General features: G+C 38.9%; 1 protein-coding gene across 7 annotated transcripts; it reads right to left on the bottom strand.

Moving 5' to 3' along the window:
• Positions 1 to 471: 471 nt before the first annotated feature.
• On the bottom strand, positions 472 to 16,350 carry U2AF1 (U2 small nuclear RNA auxiliary factor 1). Of its 7 annotated transcripts, none has more exons than XM_017733311.1 (9): positions 15,691 to 16,350; positions 14,565 to 14,652; positions 14,301 to 14,357; positions 11,691 to 11,757; positions 7,447 to 7,496; positions 6,763 to 6,861; positions 5,467 to 5,600; positions 5,070 to 5,162; positions 472 to 3,424 (listed from the first exon to the last, which is right to left on the bottom strand). In XM_017733311.1, exons 5-9 carry the CDS (start codon positions 7,474 to 7,476, stop codon positions 3,286 to 3,288), a joined length of 495 nt encoding a protein of 164 aa, XP_017588800.1. In that variant the 5' UTR covers positions 7,477 to 7,496; positions 11,691 to 11,757; positions 14,301 to 14,357; positions 14,565 to 14,652; positions 15,691 to 16,350; the 3' UTR covers positions 472 to 3,285. The 7 variants fall into 7 exon arrangements, with proteins under 7 accessions (XP_017588800.1, XP_017588797.1, XP_017588801.1 ...); XM_017733308.1 differs by lacking the exon at positions 15,691 to 16,350 and adding an exon at positions 10,790 to 10,856 and having other exon boundaries at positions 14,565 to 15,676; XM_017733312.1 differs by lacking the exon at positions 14,301 to 14,357 and having other exon boundaries at positions 15,691 to 15,848.
• Between the last annotated feature and the right edge of the window lie 81 nt (positions 16,351 to 16,431).

Here is a 16,431-nt window from a genome sequence, read left to right as displayed (position 1 = left end):
GTTTAAGGTGCTGTTGCACAATTGTTAACACCCAAAATTTTGCAGCTTGAACAGTGCAACACCAGGAGGAATCATCTTTAAAAAGTCATGACACCTTTTGATTACCTATTTCTTCAATTAAGCACATTCCTTCTGTCACAAATGAGCTTTCTTGCTCTCTGCAGACCACAACAGAAATTTGCAGGCTCTTTCTAACCCTACCAAAAAACCCTATCAATTAAAAGAACCCAAACCAACCCCCCCAACTCCTAACCCCAAGTTGCACTCTTAAAATTCAACTTTATCAAGGAAATATGGAGAGGCTAGCGATGTTTTAGCTGAAGACATGCTTCACCAGCTCTGGAAAACAGAAGGCAAAGAATTGCTCAAATAATAGCTTAAGATCTAAGAATTTGAAACTTTAGTCTATGTCCTCATTAGATATTTAGAGAGCAGCATCCAATCTGAAGTAAAGGGATAATTTTTGTCAGATTCTTATAAAAAAAGGCTTTATTTTGAACAAGTTTTCTCCATTTGGTTTTACAGTCTCAACATACATCATATTCATGGACAAGCAGCATTTTCACAGAATAAGAGCCAAATACAAAGAAGAGGAAGCCACTTGGGATTAACAGTTTCAACCTAATTGACTCAGACTTCAGTAAATCCTGTATGCTGTCACTTATTTGAGGTAAAGGAATTCCATAAATTAAGATCCACTGTTCAACAGAAGAGTCAACAATGAAGTACTTGAGAAGCAGGAACCTTGGGGAGGAGGGGGAAAAAACAAATCTTAAAAGACATTGTGAGCAACAAGAAAAGGGGGAGGTAGGATTTCCACTTGGTTTGTATTGGTGAACCAACACTTGGGTCTATCAGGTGTAAATGTTTAACCAAATCGGTGCAGTTTAAATTTCAAATTTGATGAATTTCACTGGTAGCACAGTCTCAAAAGGCAAACCTAAGTTCATGCTGAATGCTGTCACTAGGCACCCACTAGAGTATCCATTAAATTCCGCTGCTTTCAGTGCCCATTCTGACATATTCCAGTTAAATGGGTAATTTTTGGGCAGCTGTGCAATCAGATCATAAAATTATACATTTGGTGGAATTCAAGAATGCTTTCTTAAGTAAAATTGTACTGGGGGAGAGGGAAAAATCAACCTTCCACTATCTGCTCATGCAAAAATATACCTGCAGTGAAACAGGGTTTAGACAAACAGATTAAAGCCATTCCAGGGACACATTTGTACTTGTGTTAAACTAACTTTATAGAACTAACTTCTAAACTAGCTTTACAGAGCAAATCTTAAACCTTTTAAATAGTGTCCATGTTGTATTAGATACTGTTTAAAAAACAAAAGCAAAGACTATCCTCACCTTTTGTAGCTTGAGATTTAAATTAGCTCACCAATAATCCTGAATTTCACTGAAGAGAAAAATGGAACTGGATGAATATCCTGTAAACTGCAAGAACTAAATTATCAATGTGAAATTCCTAATGCCCAGCAGAAATACCTTTCAGCTCAGTTATTTAATGCCAGGTACTGCTCAATTTCTTCCAGTAAAGCATCATTTGATTTATGTACTTAGAACAAAACATTGTGTGGAGATGGGCTTCACTGCTTGAGTGATATTTCTTCAAAAAGGGTCCTGGCACACCAAGTTCCAAAGTCTGGTTGGCCAAACCACCCAGTGGGAACAAAATAAATTCAAACTGAACTGGTGCAAGAATTTAGTTGTAAGAAGCAAAGCAGATTAATTTAGAAAGCTCACTTTTCAATATCATTTTCCAATTCCAAGTTCCAGTGAGCAAAATGGTTTTGTATTTATTTTAGAGGCAGAGAGAAGCTGGTTTGTTAATCATCTATGTGATGCATCCATATCCTATTTCCTTTTTTTAATAATCACCAAGAAGCAGATTTATCATTTAGCAGGCTATCTGGCTCAGAACTAAGGAAGCTCTAGTAAATTCTCTCCCCCACTGGAAAGCTGTGTTTTATTGCATAACTTCATGTACATTAAGTTATATCTTGCAGAAATATGATCAGTGACCAAAACCCCTTGCTATGTTATACTTTGGAAAAAAGCAGACATGAATGAGGTGAAACTGCAAGTCAACCACTGCACAAAGCATCTCTCAAGATTCCAACATTTCCATGGAGTTTTACCATTTTGGGACACAACCTGTGATGTTCAGCGATTGTGCAATTCGAGCTCAGAAAAATAAAAGTATGTGAAGGAACTGCCATCTGTCCATTAGCTTTCATCATACTCCAGACTATCAGAAAGGTGGAAAAAAGATTTATTTTCCACTAGCATCCAATTAGATTTCTATGACCTTGAATGCTAACAAAATGCTTTTCATTAAATGACAGGTGAGAGCATAGAGAAAAAAAAAAATCTCTTAAGAAATTTGATCCTTGTATTTAGGACCTTGCATTTCCTTCCACAGCACTTCTCTATCATGTTGCAAGAAGCATAATTTTGGTGATTTTTTTTCACAAAACCCTCACCTGCCTATTATGAATCATTGCAATAAAAATATTTTTTTCCCACACTGCACTAGGCAACTTTCTTTCCAGCTCAAGAAAGGAATTTAGTCAAGAATTATAAAAACCTGAACTATGAACTCTGGCACAGCCAGGAGCAGCCACTCAACTACACCAGAGTGCTTAGAAAATAGGCAGCCAGGAGTAGCAACTCAACTACTCCAGAGTGCTTAGAAAATAGGCTTTAGATTTTACACCAAGAAATTGGATTTATTGTAAATGCCACAGTCACATTGATAGACAGAGCACAGACTTCTGGTAACAAACAAACATACATTTTTGTAACTAAGCGTTTCTACTCGGTAAATAAATGCATTTCGCACAGCCTTCCTCTTAAATGTGCCTAAACTAACCTAAATAAGCAGACAGCATAGCAGAAAAGGGAAACTTATGTGAGTAACTGTTTCTTAAGCAGTATATTATTTTTACTATGTATATAATATTTTATATTATATACACACACATTTTCATCAACAGTTCAAATTATACCCAAATAAAAAAAACCTTAAACCAAAACTGGCGCTCCTCCAATACATTTACCACCTTTCCCTCAGGCAGACTTAATCCAGGTATTTGTCAAGATAGAGGAATGACAGTTAAAAAGACTCCCCCCACAAGAAACAAGTTACACAAAGAATACTGTATCACTACAAATTTTTTATTCAGAAGCCCATCTTTAAAAAAAATGTCATTATGAACTTGTTTGGTCAAACTACAACACTTTCTAGCAGACATACAGTAAAAATGGCATGGCTCAGAATCGACCGGATCGTTCACGATCTCTTGACCGCCTCCTGTCACGCTCACGGCCTCCTCCTCCTCCTCCACCACCTCCACGACCGCGATCTCTGGATCTAGACCGGCGTTCACGGGACCTCGACCTGGATCTATGCCTTCAAAGAAAGTTTGGACATTTTATTGTTTCGTTCCAGGCAGCAATTTACTCGCAGTACCACACAGTGGAACGTGTAATTAACAACGGGAGCGATGAGGGAGAAGAAAGGCAGCGTGTCATTAGAAGGATTGGTTAATTGGCACTTGGGCTGCAAAACCCAATGCATTTACGAACTGCACGAACTTCATACTGGGGAGTCAGCACCAATAGGCACAAGATGGGCTGTTCCCTGCAGTCACCTGTTACAGTGGATGTGCAAACCCCAAGGAAAGGCACGGTTACACTGCTGTTATTTAAAGCAGGAGAAGGGGACACCTGCTTTGGCAGACAGATCTCTTAGCAACACACACCAAAAGTCTACAGCTGCTTCTAAGTCCACTCACATTAAATCAATTGCATTAATTAGCAATTACAACCCAGTTCTCTGTTGTTGTTCCCCCTACATCATTTCTACCCCCCAGGACATGAGCACTGGCACATCATCTTCCCAGCCTCTTAGGTTGATAAATGCAGGAAGGGAGCTAAAACCACCCAGAACACAGTACTATCACAGCTACTACCAATCAGCATTACTGAATCAGAGAGTTCCACACTTCTAACAGTGACCAAAAGGTTAATATAAAAAGCACACTTGGTCCTTTTCATACAGCATTCAAACATCTGAAGTTTTTTGAAGTTAAATTAATCCTCACAGATTCTGAAATACTGCCAGAGATATTTATAGAAAAACACATTCACAATCCCAGGCTCCTTCTGTGATTGACAGAAACCTACAAAAATTGTGCTTTATAGAAAAGCAAGATCAAAATTTTTATATGCCTATCCCAAATAGCAAGGTCCTAAATGCAAGCAGATTGAATCCAGCTCCAAGTGAACCATCACAGTAACAGCAGTGGTAAAAGCCTTTCTGCAAGGTACCTCACTAAATGAATAGTTTAATATATAACAAAGTGTATTTATCTACTTTTTTTACCATTAAGCAAAATTACTTCTCCTTTCTCCTACTGAGAATTCCTATCAAGAAAGGATGTGAAGGCAGAAGTGTGCTCAACAGAGTGACTGCCTGGTATCAATAGTGAGAAATGAATACAGGCTACAACATTTCACCATTAGCAGTTAAAGGCAAATAAGGTTGGGTCCTGAGTATAATCTATAGATCTGCTTGACTGCACATAATGCTGAAAGCAGCCTATCTGATGCTGCCAAAATGCCTACTGGCCAACTAGCCTGCATCTAACAAAGGCTATGAGCAAACACATTTAGAAGAGAATAAAACAGAGGAGGCATAAAGCAACTTCTCCCAAATAATGTCCATCTGTACAGTTTGCAGTTTGGAGATCTGAACAACAGATAGGGCCTATGTACTCAGTAACTCAGTGAGTTTTCTTCTCCTTGAACTCTGCCTTCCACACCAACCTTCAGAATCTACACTACTGCAGAGCAAAAAACACTGTATTTTTAGAGCTCTACTCATTTGTTCTGAACTGGCTACTTGCCAGCTTGACTTGATGCCCTTTGGCATGTGCCAGAAGTGCATCAGAAAAAACAAGAGGACTTGGCAGGAGTTTAAAGATTTGCCTTCAGATCTTTCAGCAACTGATCCTTAAATTACTTCTTTTAGTAGTGCTTAAAAACAAACTTACTTTTTACGACGCCGCCCATACAACTCGCGCCTTAACTCTCGAGAAATGGGCTTCAAATGCATAAAGTTGCAGAAACCTCCTCGTGTACACTCTCTGAAACAGAATTCAAGAGGCACAGTTAAGAATTCCCAGCTCTACATTATCTGCTTAGATCTTTATCACCTCTAATATTAAACCCAGTAAATTACAAGCATCATTTACTGACAGTGCCTCACTTCTACAACAAAATCCTCAAAAGATGGCAGAAGTCAAGAGGTTCACTGCAGGTCCTCCACATTACTGTTACCTGAAGTAGTTTTCTTCCTACACTCTACTACGTAAAACCCACACCCAAGCACCCTCCCTACTGTGCAAACACCTCAGAGGCTGCCAAGGCAAGAGGAAGCCATTGCTTTACCCCATTTCATATTGACGGCAGCAGGCCTCTCTGAAGTCAGTCACAGGTGAGAGCTCGGCATGGATGGGCTGCCCATTAAACCAGCGATTGTTCAGGTCAATCACAGCCTTTTCTGCATCTTCTTCACGGCGAAACTAAAAGCAAAAGCAACATTCTCCTTACAATACAGAGAAGCAACAGGAGTAGGTAAAAGATTCCTATCAAATCAGTTGTGCAATACCTGAGGCTCACAGCTAGTAATGAAACCAGAAGCTACTTCAGGTTTCTTGGACAGTCCATCAAATCAAAGGTAAATATGCCAGCTTTTGAGTAACTGGGACTCAAGGGCTAATCAAAACATTGATTTTTCTTTTCATTATGCTCTATTTGGTCTTTCAAGTACAGAAGTCAGTCAATAGAAGAGACTGAGTTTTCTTAGCACAGCTTTAAATCAAGAGAATGCTTATGATTACTTTCTGGAGCACCAACAGTCCTGATGTAATGCATTTTTTCAACTATTTAAGAGAAATTTATATTAAAACTGGAGCTCTTATTCATTTAAATTAGTATTTACAAAAATCAGATCCTGTTTTATGATGAATGTAAAACTTAAATTTGAAATGCCTTTTCACAGCTAGTTGTTTTAAGACGACTTTTTGTTTTGATTATGACCTACACAGTCAAGAATTTCAGGTGTGAAAATACTTTCCAGCTGAGGGAAGGTACAGCCAAAATATTCAAAGAAACTTTCTCACACCCCAACACCATGAACACACAGTAAAATTTCTGTGGGTGACAACTTTGTACTCATTATTCAAGAGATACCAATGACTTTTAGAAGTTAAACCTACTCACTCCAGTTTGCACCTTGAACCACCCAGCTACTGCCATATCTAACTTGGTTTCAGATAGTGTTTAACTGGGAAGTTAGAAAATTAATGCACCTGTGGCATATAAACCTCTCTCATACTGATGTGCTTAAAGGGCAGCATGATGCTAAGACAAATCCCAAATTAATCCTGCCAAACTAAACAGTCCAGTAGCAGCGACTGTTTATAACTATGTAAAAGAAAAAAAAAAGTGTTAATCTATCTGAAAATTACATGGATTTTAACTATCAAGAAAGTTTCTCAAAATTTATTAAAATTTCTTCTGGATTCCTTTCACATTTTTACTCTACTTTAAATTGTGAAGTTGGAGAGGAGCTTATATACTGAAGATCTTCCCTTGCAAAGTCTACAAGCATAGAGTAGCTTTCAAAATACTAAATCAATAAATACCACCCCTCCTGATTACATGAACATCTCTTCATCCTACCTTTACGTATACATTTCCAACTAGATGATCTCCAAGGTTATCACAAACGTTCATCTCCTCAACTTCGCCGTATTTCTCCTCCATTTCTGTGAAGACCTCCTAAGCACAAAGCAACCCAGCAGAACTTTGCAGCACATTACTTGTAAGTACAGAAATATTGCATTTAACTCTAAGTATAAAAAGAAGACCTCCCTTGGAAAAAAGCAGGATCACTTTATTTTTTCTTTTACATTTTTGGGTTTAAGATAAGTATTTGCTTGGCTATCTGTAAGCACAGCACTAACAAGATACAATAAAAACCTATGGAAAACATGCACAGCATTACATAATACACAGGATGCACCGAAAGCACAACACAAAAACCCTGATGCTGTAGTTTTAGGTACTTTGTTTCTATACAAATAATTGAGTGTACTTTAAATGTATAAAAAAGGAGATTATACAATCAAAATGCTACAACACTTAAGATGCTGATTTTAAACAAAGTCTATTTCAAGCAGTCAAATTAAGGCCAAACTAACCAATGGCTACACCTGGAAATATTTCACACAAGGCTGTACACTTTATACAAACACCTGAGGAAGTGCTTTTTCCTGAATCCATCTAATTGTGCTATCTCCACTACATCCATTTAACTGCTTGGTGGTGACAGATCCAGTAACACTGCAATGCATCTTTACATACCTCAAAGAACTCATCGTAATGTTCCTGCATCTCAACATCGCTCACAGCACCTGCAAAAGTCAAAGAGTCAGATCGATTAGAGCCTGTCAGTAAGGAAGAGGAGATTTTGATCATTCTACAACACAATCTAGAGAGGCCGTCTGGAGCATAAGAGACACCATACAGCATAGAGCTAACTAACAGGAATATTGCAAAATAAGGATGTGTGAAGAGCTTTGAGTCCCCAAAGTATCTGTCAAAACATTAAATTGATATGATCAAATCAAAGCAAGTTTTAATCAGAGCCAAACTTGTATGCCACAAATTTAAAGGGGAAAAGAATTACTTTGAAACATCACTTAAAATTTAATATAGTATAGCTCCACTCTCTAACTACCAACGATTTTACCTAAACAGAAGGCAAGTGCTTTGTTACATTTCCATACCTTAAAATATTGTAACAATTTAGTATTCCTCTTCCTAAAAGCAGACTTTTATGTCCACCTCTCCAGCATATCCACTAGAATTTGAGAGCTCACAATGTAAAATAGTCCAGGATATTTTTTAAATTTGCTCAAAATAGTCATTGAAATGACACACTTTTCTCAGTGCCCCTCAATGCTTTACAACAGAGAGCCATTTTCTAGTTTGAGTGTCACTTCATTTTTCTGTAGTCCTGCAGAACACCTTTTAGTGCAAATCAAGCCAGCCTTATACTCAAGATTATTTTCATGCTACAAGCTGGACTTCAAAAACAAGTGCTGCTTGCCTGCTGCTACAAAACTCAACATAAGTGTGGCTTATTTTTCAAAGCACTGAAAGTATAAAAATGAGTTTCATTTATTTCTTCCAGTCTACAGAACTTGAAACAAGCTGTATGCATTAAAGCCATTAGATTAGCTCTTCAGCAGTTAAGTGGTTTATTAGGATCAAGCGGAGCAGTTTTACAACAAACCCTGCATTTTATACTAGAAAAATATGCTAGTGTTTAAAATTACAAACCAGACTGGTTTAGTCCACAGAATGTGAAAGACAAGAAACTGAGCCAAAAAAGCTGGGTTTATTCACTTTTAGGCTGCTATGAAAAAAATTTTGGCTAGTATTACCAGTTGGACAAACTTTATGTTTTTCTTCAAAGTCTCTAATATTAACCAGCCACACTCTTTGAATTGCAGCTCCTGTTCTTCCACCCAGCTCACCTCCACAAGAGAGTAAGGGGCATTTGGTTTATAGTTTAGGCTAACAATGTGTCTGCATTCGAGACAGGTTTGCTTTTAAGAAATTTATTCTCCCCCATGGTTATAGCAAATTAAGGAATATCAAACATTAAACCAGTAATTCTAGGCAGTTTAATACTTAACTATATTCCCAAAGTTCTGCCAACACCACTGATAACAGCTTACTAACACCTAAGATTTTTTTGTTTTTAAAGGTATCAGACAGGGGCTTTGAGAGCCACAGTGGGAATAATTACTTTTTACCAGATGGACAAGAGCTAAAAACTCTTTTTTTGTCAAATTAGGAGATCACAGGCAACAGTTAGTTAATGACTACTTCAATGACCTTCCAAAGTGGGAAGCATACATATGCACAGGCTTTACAAACATCCATATTCCAGGGCTACTGGTATCTGAACCATGAGAAGCCCAGTTACTAATTAAAACTCAGGAAAACTATTGCTGTTCCAAACTAAGGTTAATCCTCTACGACGGCAATAGAAAGGAAGACAGTTAAGCAACAACGACAAGGCATTAAATAGCTACCCAAATTACCCATTTAAAATACATGCAATACTTAAGTAGGGACAAATATCAAAAACCAAGGAGCCAGGAGTTTCAGCAAACCTACTGCTTGCAGAGCTCCAGCTCTACCCCAGGAGGTACAGTCAGGCTCTGGCACACAGCTACTCGCTTGTCACGACAAACTAGAGTTGGATACCAGCATTTACAACACTGGAGGATCTGTGCAGGACTCTTGCAGCTGTAAGTCTAAACAGCTCCACAGACCAAACTGCTGTAACTCTGTGCAAATTAGTTACCAGCGCATTGAGAGTTCAGGGAGACAGTGGAAACACCCAAATGGAAAAGTTTTGGTCTCCTGAAACAGCATTAACTACTAAGCATCTGCAAGGAGAGAGCCTATGAACCAATGGAACTGTTCAAGCATCCAGACAAAATTACACAGCTCATTTACATGTCCAGCTTGATTGTGTGACAAAAACACAAATTACATAATTGAGCCATTATTACTTTTAGAAGCAAGAGAGACAGTGTTGACTTTTAAGTTAGTGGCTGATTTCACAAAGCACTTCTAATCAAATGCTGGTAACTAATCTGAACTAGTCTATAAACCAACAGTCAAAAAAAAAAAAAGGATAGCCAAACAAAGCTTTATTACCACACAGTCAATACTCACTTCAACAAGAAATATTAGTTAGAAAAGAACACCGATCCTTTTTTGGTTCTAAAACTTTTTTTTTTTAAATCTTATTCTAATATTGATGATTCAATTACAATGATATATCAGTAATCGCCGATCAACAATCCTGGGCATTAACTGCTGCTAGTCTCACAGGAGGTGTGTTTGCTTATGCCCATTTGTATCTCAGGAGAAGTCATTAAATTACTTCATGACCATACCCAAATTCCTTCCCCTCCTCAAAAATACGTTAAAAAATTACTTTTTCTTAGGTAAATATGCCAAATGGCATTGGAATTTGAATTTTCAAAGCATGGAAAGAATTTTAAGCATGCACCCATCCAGAAAGGACAGCTGCCAGAAGGGAAGCGTTGGTCAGTCATGGTGTATTCTTCCAAAGTGCACTCCCTAAACGGAAGCTGCATTAACCTAGGACGAATTTATGCATGCAGTCTGTAAAGTTTCAAATTCAAGTTCTCTTAACGTTTACAGAGCAGGACATTTGTTCTGGATGAAGTCAATGTGTCATTGTCCTGCTCTTTTCGACAGTGTAACCTAATGGATAGCACAAAACATACAGAAAACCATTCCTAGGATGCAGGCAACTGGCAGGGAGAAAGGTGACAGAAGAAAGCAGTGCAACCAGCACTGCTTCACTGGGGAAGTACGATTTCAACCCCTTTTGATTTAATAGTTGGTATTCAGATTCCCCTCATAGTTTTGGGAGTAGGGAGGAAGGTAGTGGGACAAAAATTTTGGGGCTTTTTTGTTTTTTTTTTTTGTTTTGTTTTGTTTTTTTTTTTGTTTGTTTGTGTTTGTTTTGAACACATGTAACGAAACGTGGTCAGTTTGATCTGTTAAACTAAAATGGCAGACCAGCTTAAGTCGACACTGAGCTCTGACAATCAAGCCCAGGGAACCAGTGAAGGAACTTGTATGAACTTACAGCGCAAACCGTCAGCAGACTGGGAAGAGTTTTGAGGGTTACGGTAAATGTTCAAGAGGGCAATGGTCTGAAATACAAAACGCAACAACTTTATATTATGGAAAATAATTTTAACAAGAAACTGGTTTCCTTTAGGGTCGCTTTAGCCGAGTCTGTGCTGAAAGAGAGGTGGTTATTCTCTCCCAAGCAGGAGAACTTGCACTTAGCTGGTGACCTTTCTACACCAACCTAACACTGTAAAGTAATAGAGATCTCATGATACTCCATTATTGTATTCTTAATTTTATTCCATTCACCAATATTGCTATAGAGGGGTTTTGCATGATTTCAGACCGCTCTGAAACAGAATCCAAATACAGCATTCACACTACTATAATAATATTATTATTATATTAATGTAATATTGATAATATTGAATTTGGTTTTACTGAATGGCTTCTTATCAACAAAATTCCAGGAAAGGAAGGAATACAATAATTAGAGCATAACATGAAATCTCCATTTTCCTAAAAAAGTTAAGATGAGAGAAAACCCAGTTTTGGGAAACTTACCGTACATCACATATATACCTATTTTTTTTTTTTTTTGGTGTTAAATCAAGAATTTGAGAAATGTCTGCAGTTTAACCCTTTCAAAAGAATGCAGTGTTACTAAGCAACCAAGTTTCACTTTGCAACACAAAAGGGAATCTGCATCAAGTCCAATTTGTGCAGTCACTTCTGCACTCAGAATCGCACACGTTCCACAAATTCTTGATCTGTGCGCAAGAAGAGTTCCGTCACTTGTCCTGTTTGCAACAGCTTTATGTCAGCAGCTCAGAAGCCAACATTATTTTCTCATAATTAGGAGTGGGCTCTTTAACACCATTCTTTAAAAAAATTTCTCCAACTGTGGGACTTACAGTGTGAGCCGTCAGCCGTCTGTGCACTGTTTTGGGGGTTACGATAGATGTTTTGAATCAAGATGGTCTGCGGGGAAAAAAAATAAAAAGGGGAATTCTACTGGCTGCTGTGCATATAATAGACAATTGCAAAGAGACAACTTGTTTGCAAACAGCTAAAAGTCATATTTTATCCTTAAGACTTCCTTTTGTATTTGCAGAGTATCTTCCAAAATTGCATCCAGACCATCATATTATGAAAACAGTTTTAATTAACCACCAAGAAAGAGCTGCGTTTGTCTCAACAGCTATCCTCAAAATGGGAGGTGTGAGGCACAGGAACCTAAAATGTCACACGAGGTATTCTGGAGACCAGAAACTAAACTTTCGAGACCAGATTCACTACTGCAAGTCTAGGGGGGGGAAAAAACAGTGTTATGCGCACAGCATGTAATACGTAATGCCACAGTGTCCAAAATGCTACACCAGACCATAAGGCCTTTAGGCAACTGCTACATCTCATTTTGTGCATCAGGAGTTTCTTGGTGGAATTTCTGTTTAAATAATATAATAGCATCATAGGTTCACATGTTTCCGATCCTTCAAATAAGGACAATATCCTTTTAGCCCTTCTGCTTTTTACTTGAAGAATTAGCCCAGGCAGACTTGAAACCTTACATTTGTACCGTTCTTCTTAAAATCAAGTTGTCTGAAAAAACAAACCATGTTTAAGTTAGTAAACTAATATTACAAAAAAATTCCAAACGTCCATATCACTGTAAGCAGCTCAAAAATTGAAATTTGATTACTTAAAACACAAGCTCAATGTTAGTCAGTATGAATGGCAATCCCCAAGTAACTTTAGCTTAGACATTATTATTATTAGTCACAGTAAGAATTCAGAGCTTAAAGAAGTCAAAGGCCCAGCAATGTCACACCTACATATGCTACCCGTTTAACATCTAAAAAAAATACATCTGTAACATCACATTGAAAATCACACACTTGTTTTATTATGGGTCCAGCCATACCAACCAAAGCTTTGTGCTTCCGTGGCCCAGGTTTAAACTACCTGTGCTTTAGTCTACAACTGGAGAGTGCCAGAAACATGCATCTCATCTCGTTAGGGTGCTTCTGCTGACTGGGGGTAATTTGATCACCCTGGATTGTGTGACCTTTCCTAACACAGCTCTTCTGTAAAGTAGCTGCACCAGCAAGAGCTGCACAAGGTTAAAACATTGTGCTGGTAACTTCCCATTAGCAAGATCTCTGTTGTTCTATTTTCTATCACAGCTGATTGTCAACCTGCACACAAATGAAGATTTCTGCAGACCCCACACACTGCCAGAAACCTGGGAGATGCTACAGCACAGCTGCCAGGTACAAGGCCGTGCAGTCCCAGACATCCCTGGATGAATGGGATGTGCCCTGCTGACCCACTTCAGCTGGCATTGCTCACCAGGGTCTAAAGCAAAGCTAAAGGCTGCACTGACAGAAAGCTGTAGTTGCACACAAAGTTTTATTGGTAAAAAAAAGATGCAAGGGTGGTGGGGTTTTTTGGTAGGTTTTTGGGGGTTTTTTTTAACTTAAAAGACAACTACTGTAGAAGCTGTCTGCTTTAGAAATACTTTTTCGTAGCCAATGACCTAAATTCAGGTCTCTAAATAACCAACTGCACTTCAACTTGTGCTCCATGTAGGTCAACAACATGGGATAGTTTAAAAATGGACAATGCTCTTTGGAAATAAAACATCTGCATTAAAAATTGTTAAAATCCCAGAAGCAAAGAGGTGTTTTTGTTGCTTAAGTACCAGCAGAAGTCCCTGTCCATCAGTAACCTTGACATTCTCCCCTGGAAGTCCCCCTGCCCACTCAGAGGTTAACTTTATGAACCTGTCACATGTAGAGCACTCCCCTCCCTAATTTCTCCCCAAACGAACATGAGCCCACGTCTCTCATCAACTTTGCTCCAAAGTAGAGTAAATGAACTTGCAGAAGACTCTGTTGTTATGTGAACTTTAGCTCTGTAGTTAAAACCATTGCAGTTCAAACTGCTGTAGTTAAAAGTGCAGTAATAACTTTCTAAGGCACTATTGCTCATGTACAAAATTCCCAAAGAAATTCATCTGTGTGCCTTGACAATCAGCATTGATAGAAAGAGGGAAAACATGCATTTCTCCAGGACTGTAATTTGTGAATACTATACAGCTCATAATAATAATAATGAAAACCCTGTCACTCCCTGCACCTTTTCAAATTTATTTTTATTTCTGGCAGACATGCAGTCACACATCATGTCTCTAACAATATTCACTGAGCCAAGGATTAAATAATCTGTCATGCCAATTGACAATTCACCCTCAGCAACCAGGCAAGTTGTTTTCAATAAACCATTTCTTCCATATTCAAAGGAAGTATGCAAGTCACTCTTGAAACTTAAGAGCCTGGGTCAGAGGGCAAATGCAGTTAACAGATGAGTCACTTTTATTCATTAATTAGTTTTCTTCTATTATATGCATAAAAGATTAAAGTTCCCACCTTTGGGACAGGTGGAATGTGCTGCCATTGTCTGTGATTTAAAAACTCTGGGATGGTTTAAGTGCCTGAACACCACTGAGAAGGCACACTCACCTGAAAGTTAGCACTGGTTGGTCTCTACTACAGGCAAGCTTACAACAGCATCGCTTCCTGCAGCCATTAAGGGTGACAGGAGATAATTAGAAATGCTGGGAGAAGCAAATGGAACACCCCAAAAAAAGCAGACCCAGATAAACTGGGGCCAAAACTGAACTAATTAATCTGGAGCTTGGTAATTATTCACTTGTATCTGAGAATCTACATTTTAAAGAAGCCAGAATATACTTCCACAAGAAAGAGAAAAAAGAGGAAACAAACCTGGCTAAATGTTGGTTTGTTGTGCAACCGAGAACATCTGTCTCCATGGCGACAAGCTCCAATTTTGAAATAAAATGAGCAGTTGACTCTGCAAGAAAAAAATAAATAAAATAGTTACGACCCTGGCACAGAAAACAATTTGCAAAAAAGCATATGCCCTAAATGTCTTTATCTTGATGTGGAGAAGTAACACAGAAAAAAACCCCACACCAAAACTGTACAGGAAAGCATTCCAACAAACCTGTCCATATTTACTCCTTTTACCCCTAATTTACAGCCAGTATCTGACCAATTTCCCCCAAAGTGGTTTCATGATCCACCACACAGAAGTGATCTCTGTTTTACTCTTCCGCTTCTCCGTTCTTGTCTTTACCTCAGTTTCAGTGGGTGATGGGATGGAAAATAATGAGAAAAATGGTCTGAAATTTACACTGGGAGCTCTGTGGCTGAGTTGATGCAGCCCCTGGTCCAGGCAATAAAACCTGTTTTAAAGCTGACACAGTCGCACCTCTCTCATGTTTTATAAACCACCTGTTTAAGTTATACTCTAAGGGTAACTCACGCTGCTACCAACACAGTACTGGAAATAATTCAGGGAAGAGAAAATCATGTCACAGAAAGAATACACATAAGCAAAATAAATTCACTTAATTAAGCCATTTCCACGAATATAGTTAATGATTTTAAGAGTAAGCTGCTTTTTTTAAACCACAAGCTTTTCTTGAATGATCCATCTCATGACACCTTGAAAACGATCCTGGTTTAGAAATACTACTAAAACTCCCACAGAAAGGTGTAATTCACACAGAATGATGAAAGAAACCACAAGGAGTTTTGTTACCTTGACAGGGAAATACCAAATTCTGAAGGGCAAGAAAACTATTATAGACTACATATGGGTAAGTGAAATATTAGAATTCTCCTGGAAGAAAGATTATTATTCCCATAATTAACACCAATTCTTTCCACAATCCTGTGTAAACAACATCAACTCATGGACGGAAGAATTATTAAAGTACTAAAAAGCACATCTGATCTCTAGCAAAGCATTCTACTGTAAAATTGCAACATGCTCACTCTTCATTATGCTTTTGAAAACAAACACTTAGCATTATAAAATACTTACTGTCTTTTCTGACCTCTAACCTGAAACAAAAAGAAATATCTAACTATAAAATTTCCAATAGTGCCTCCAACTTCAGCACCTTCTGGAAGGTTCCGTCTGCTTTTTTTAACCAAAAACAAGAGCTGCACAGGAATTTCATGCCTGATTAAAACTCTTGAAACTGTAATGCATTAAATTCCTATGTATCTCCTTTGTGTGAAAGGATGCTACAGTAACAGAGCTCAAAAGAGAGGCTGCCGACACTGCTTTCCTGGAATGGCAGCACTACAGAGCAGAGCAGAAGCCCCACGGCCAGGGGCTGACAAGAGTAATTTAGTCCAGCAGCACATCGATGCCCCCTTTTCATTTTTACGAGTGGAAAAACACGCCGGTTTGGTCAGGCCGATGGTGACCAAATTTTCGTTAGGAGGGTTTTGTGTGTGTGCTTCCAACAACCAGAGAAACTAGAGGCGTTCCCGGACGCGTGGAAGGCTGCAGGCAGAAGCCTGTAGGATCAGGATGCAGCAGTCGGGGAAATCCTCCGCACCCTGGGGAGGGGGGAGAAATAACCAGTCGCTGTCCTTGCAGCAGAGCGGGAGCTCTCAGGCTGCTGCGAGGCTCAGGGACACGAACAAAAGGGGAACAGGAGGAGGAGGAGGCGCTTTCTGGCAGGAGGCGGCGGGAAGCTCCGGCACCCAGCGGCCCCGACAGGAAGGCGCAGCCGCGGGGGGAAGGGGGGAGGGCGGAGGGAGGACGGGGGAG

The sequence above is a fragment of the Corvus brachyrhynchos genome, unplaced genomic scaffold (assembly GCF_000691975.1).
Source record: "Corvus brachyrhynchos isolate BGI_N302 unplaced genomic scaffold, ASM69197v1 scaffold32, whole genome shotgun sequence".
Taxonomy (NCBI): domain Eukaryota; kingdom Metazoa; phylum Chordata; class Aves; order Passeriformes; family Corvidae; genus Corvus; species Corvus brachyrhynchos.
Note: the sequence above shows the minus strand (reverse complement) of the source record. Positions and strands in the feature narration are given on the sequence as shown.

Coding starts and splice junctions, on each gene's coding strand:
- U2AF1 (XM_017733311.1), bottom strand. CDS start 7,476: ATGCAGGAACATTACGATGAGTTCTTTGAG. Junction 6,862..7,446: donor ATTACGATGAGTTCTTTGAG/GTATGTAAAGAT, acceptor CTTTGTGCTTAG/GAGGTCTTCACAGAAATGGA. Junction 5,601..6,762: donor TTGGAAATGTATACGTAAAG/GTAGGATGAAGA, acceptor TTTTGCTTTTAG/TTTCGCCGTGAAGAAGATGC.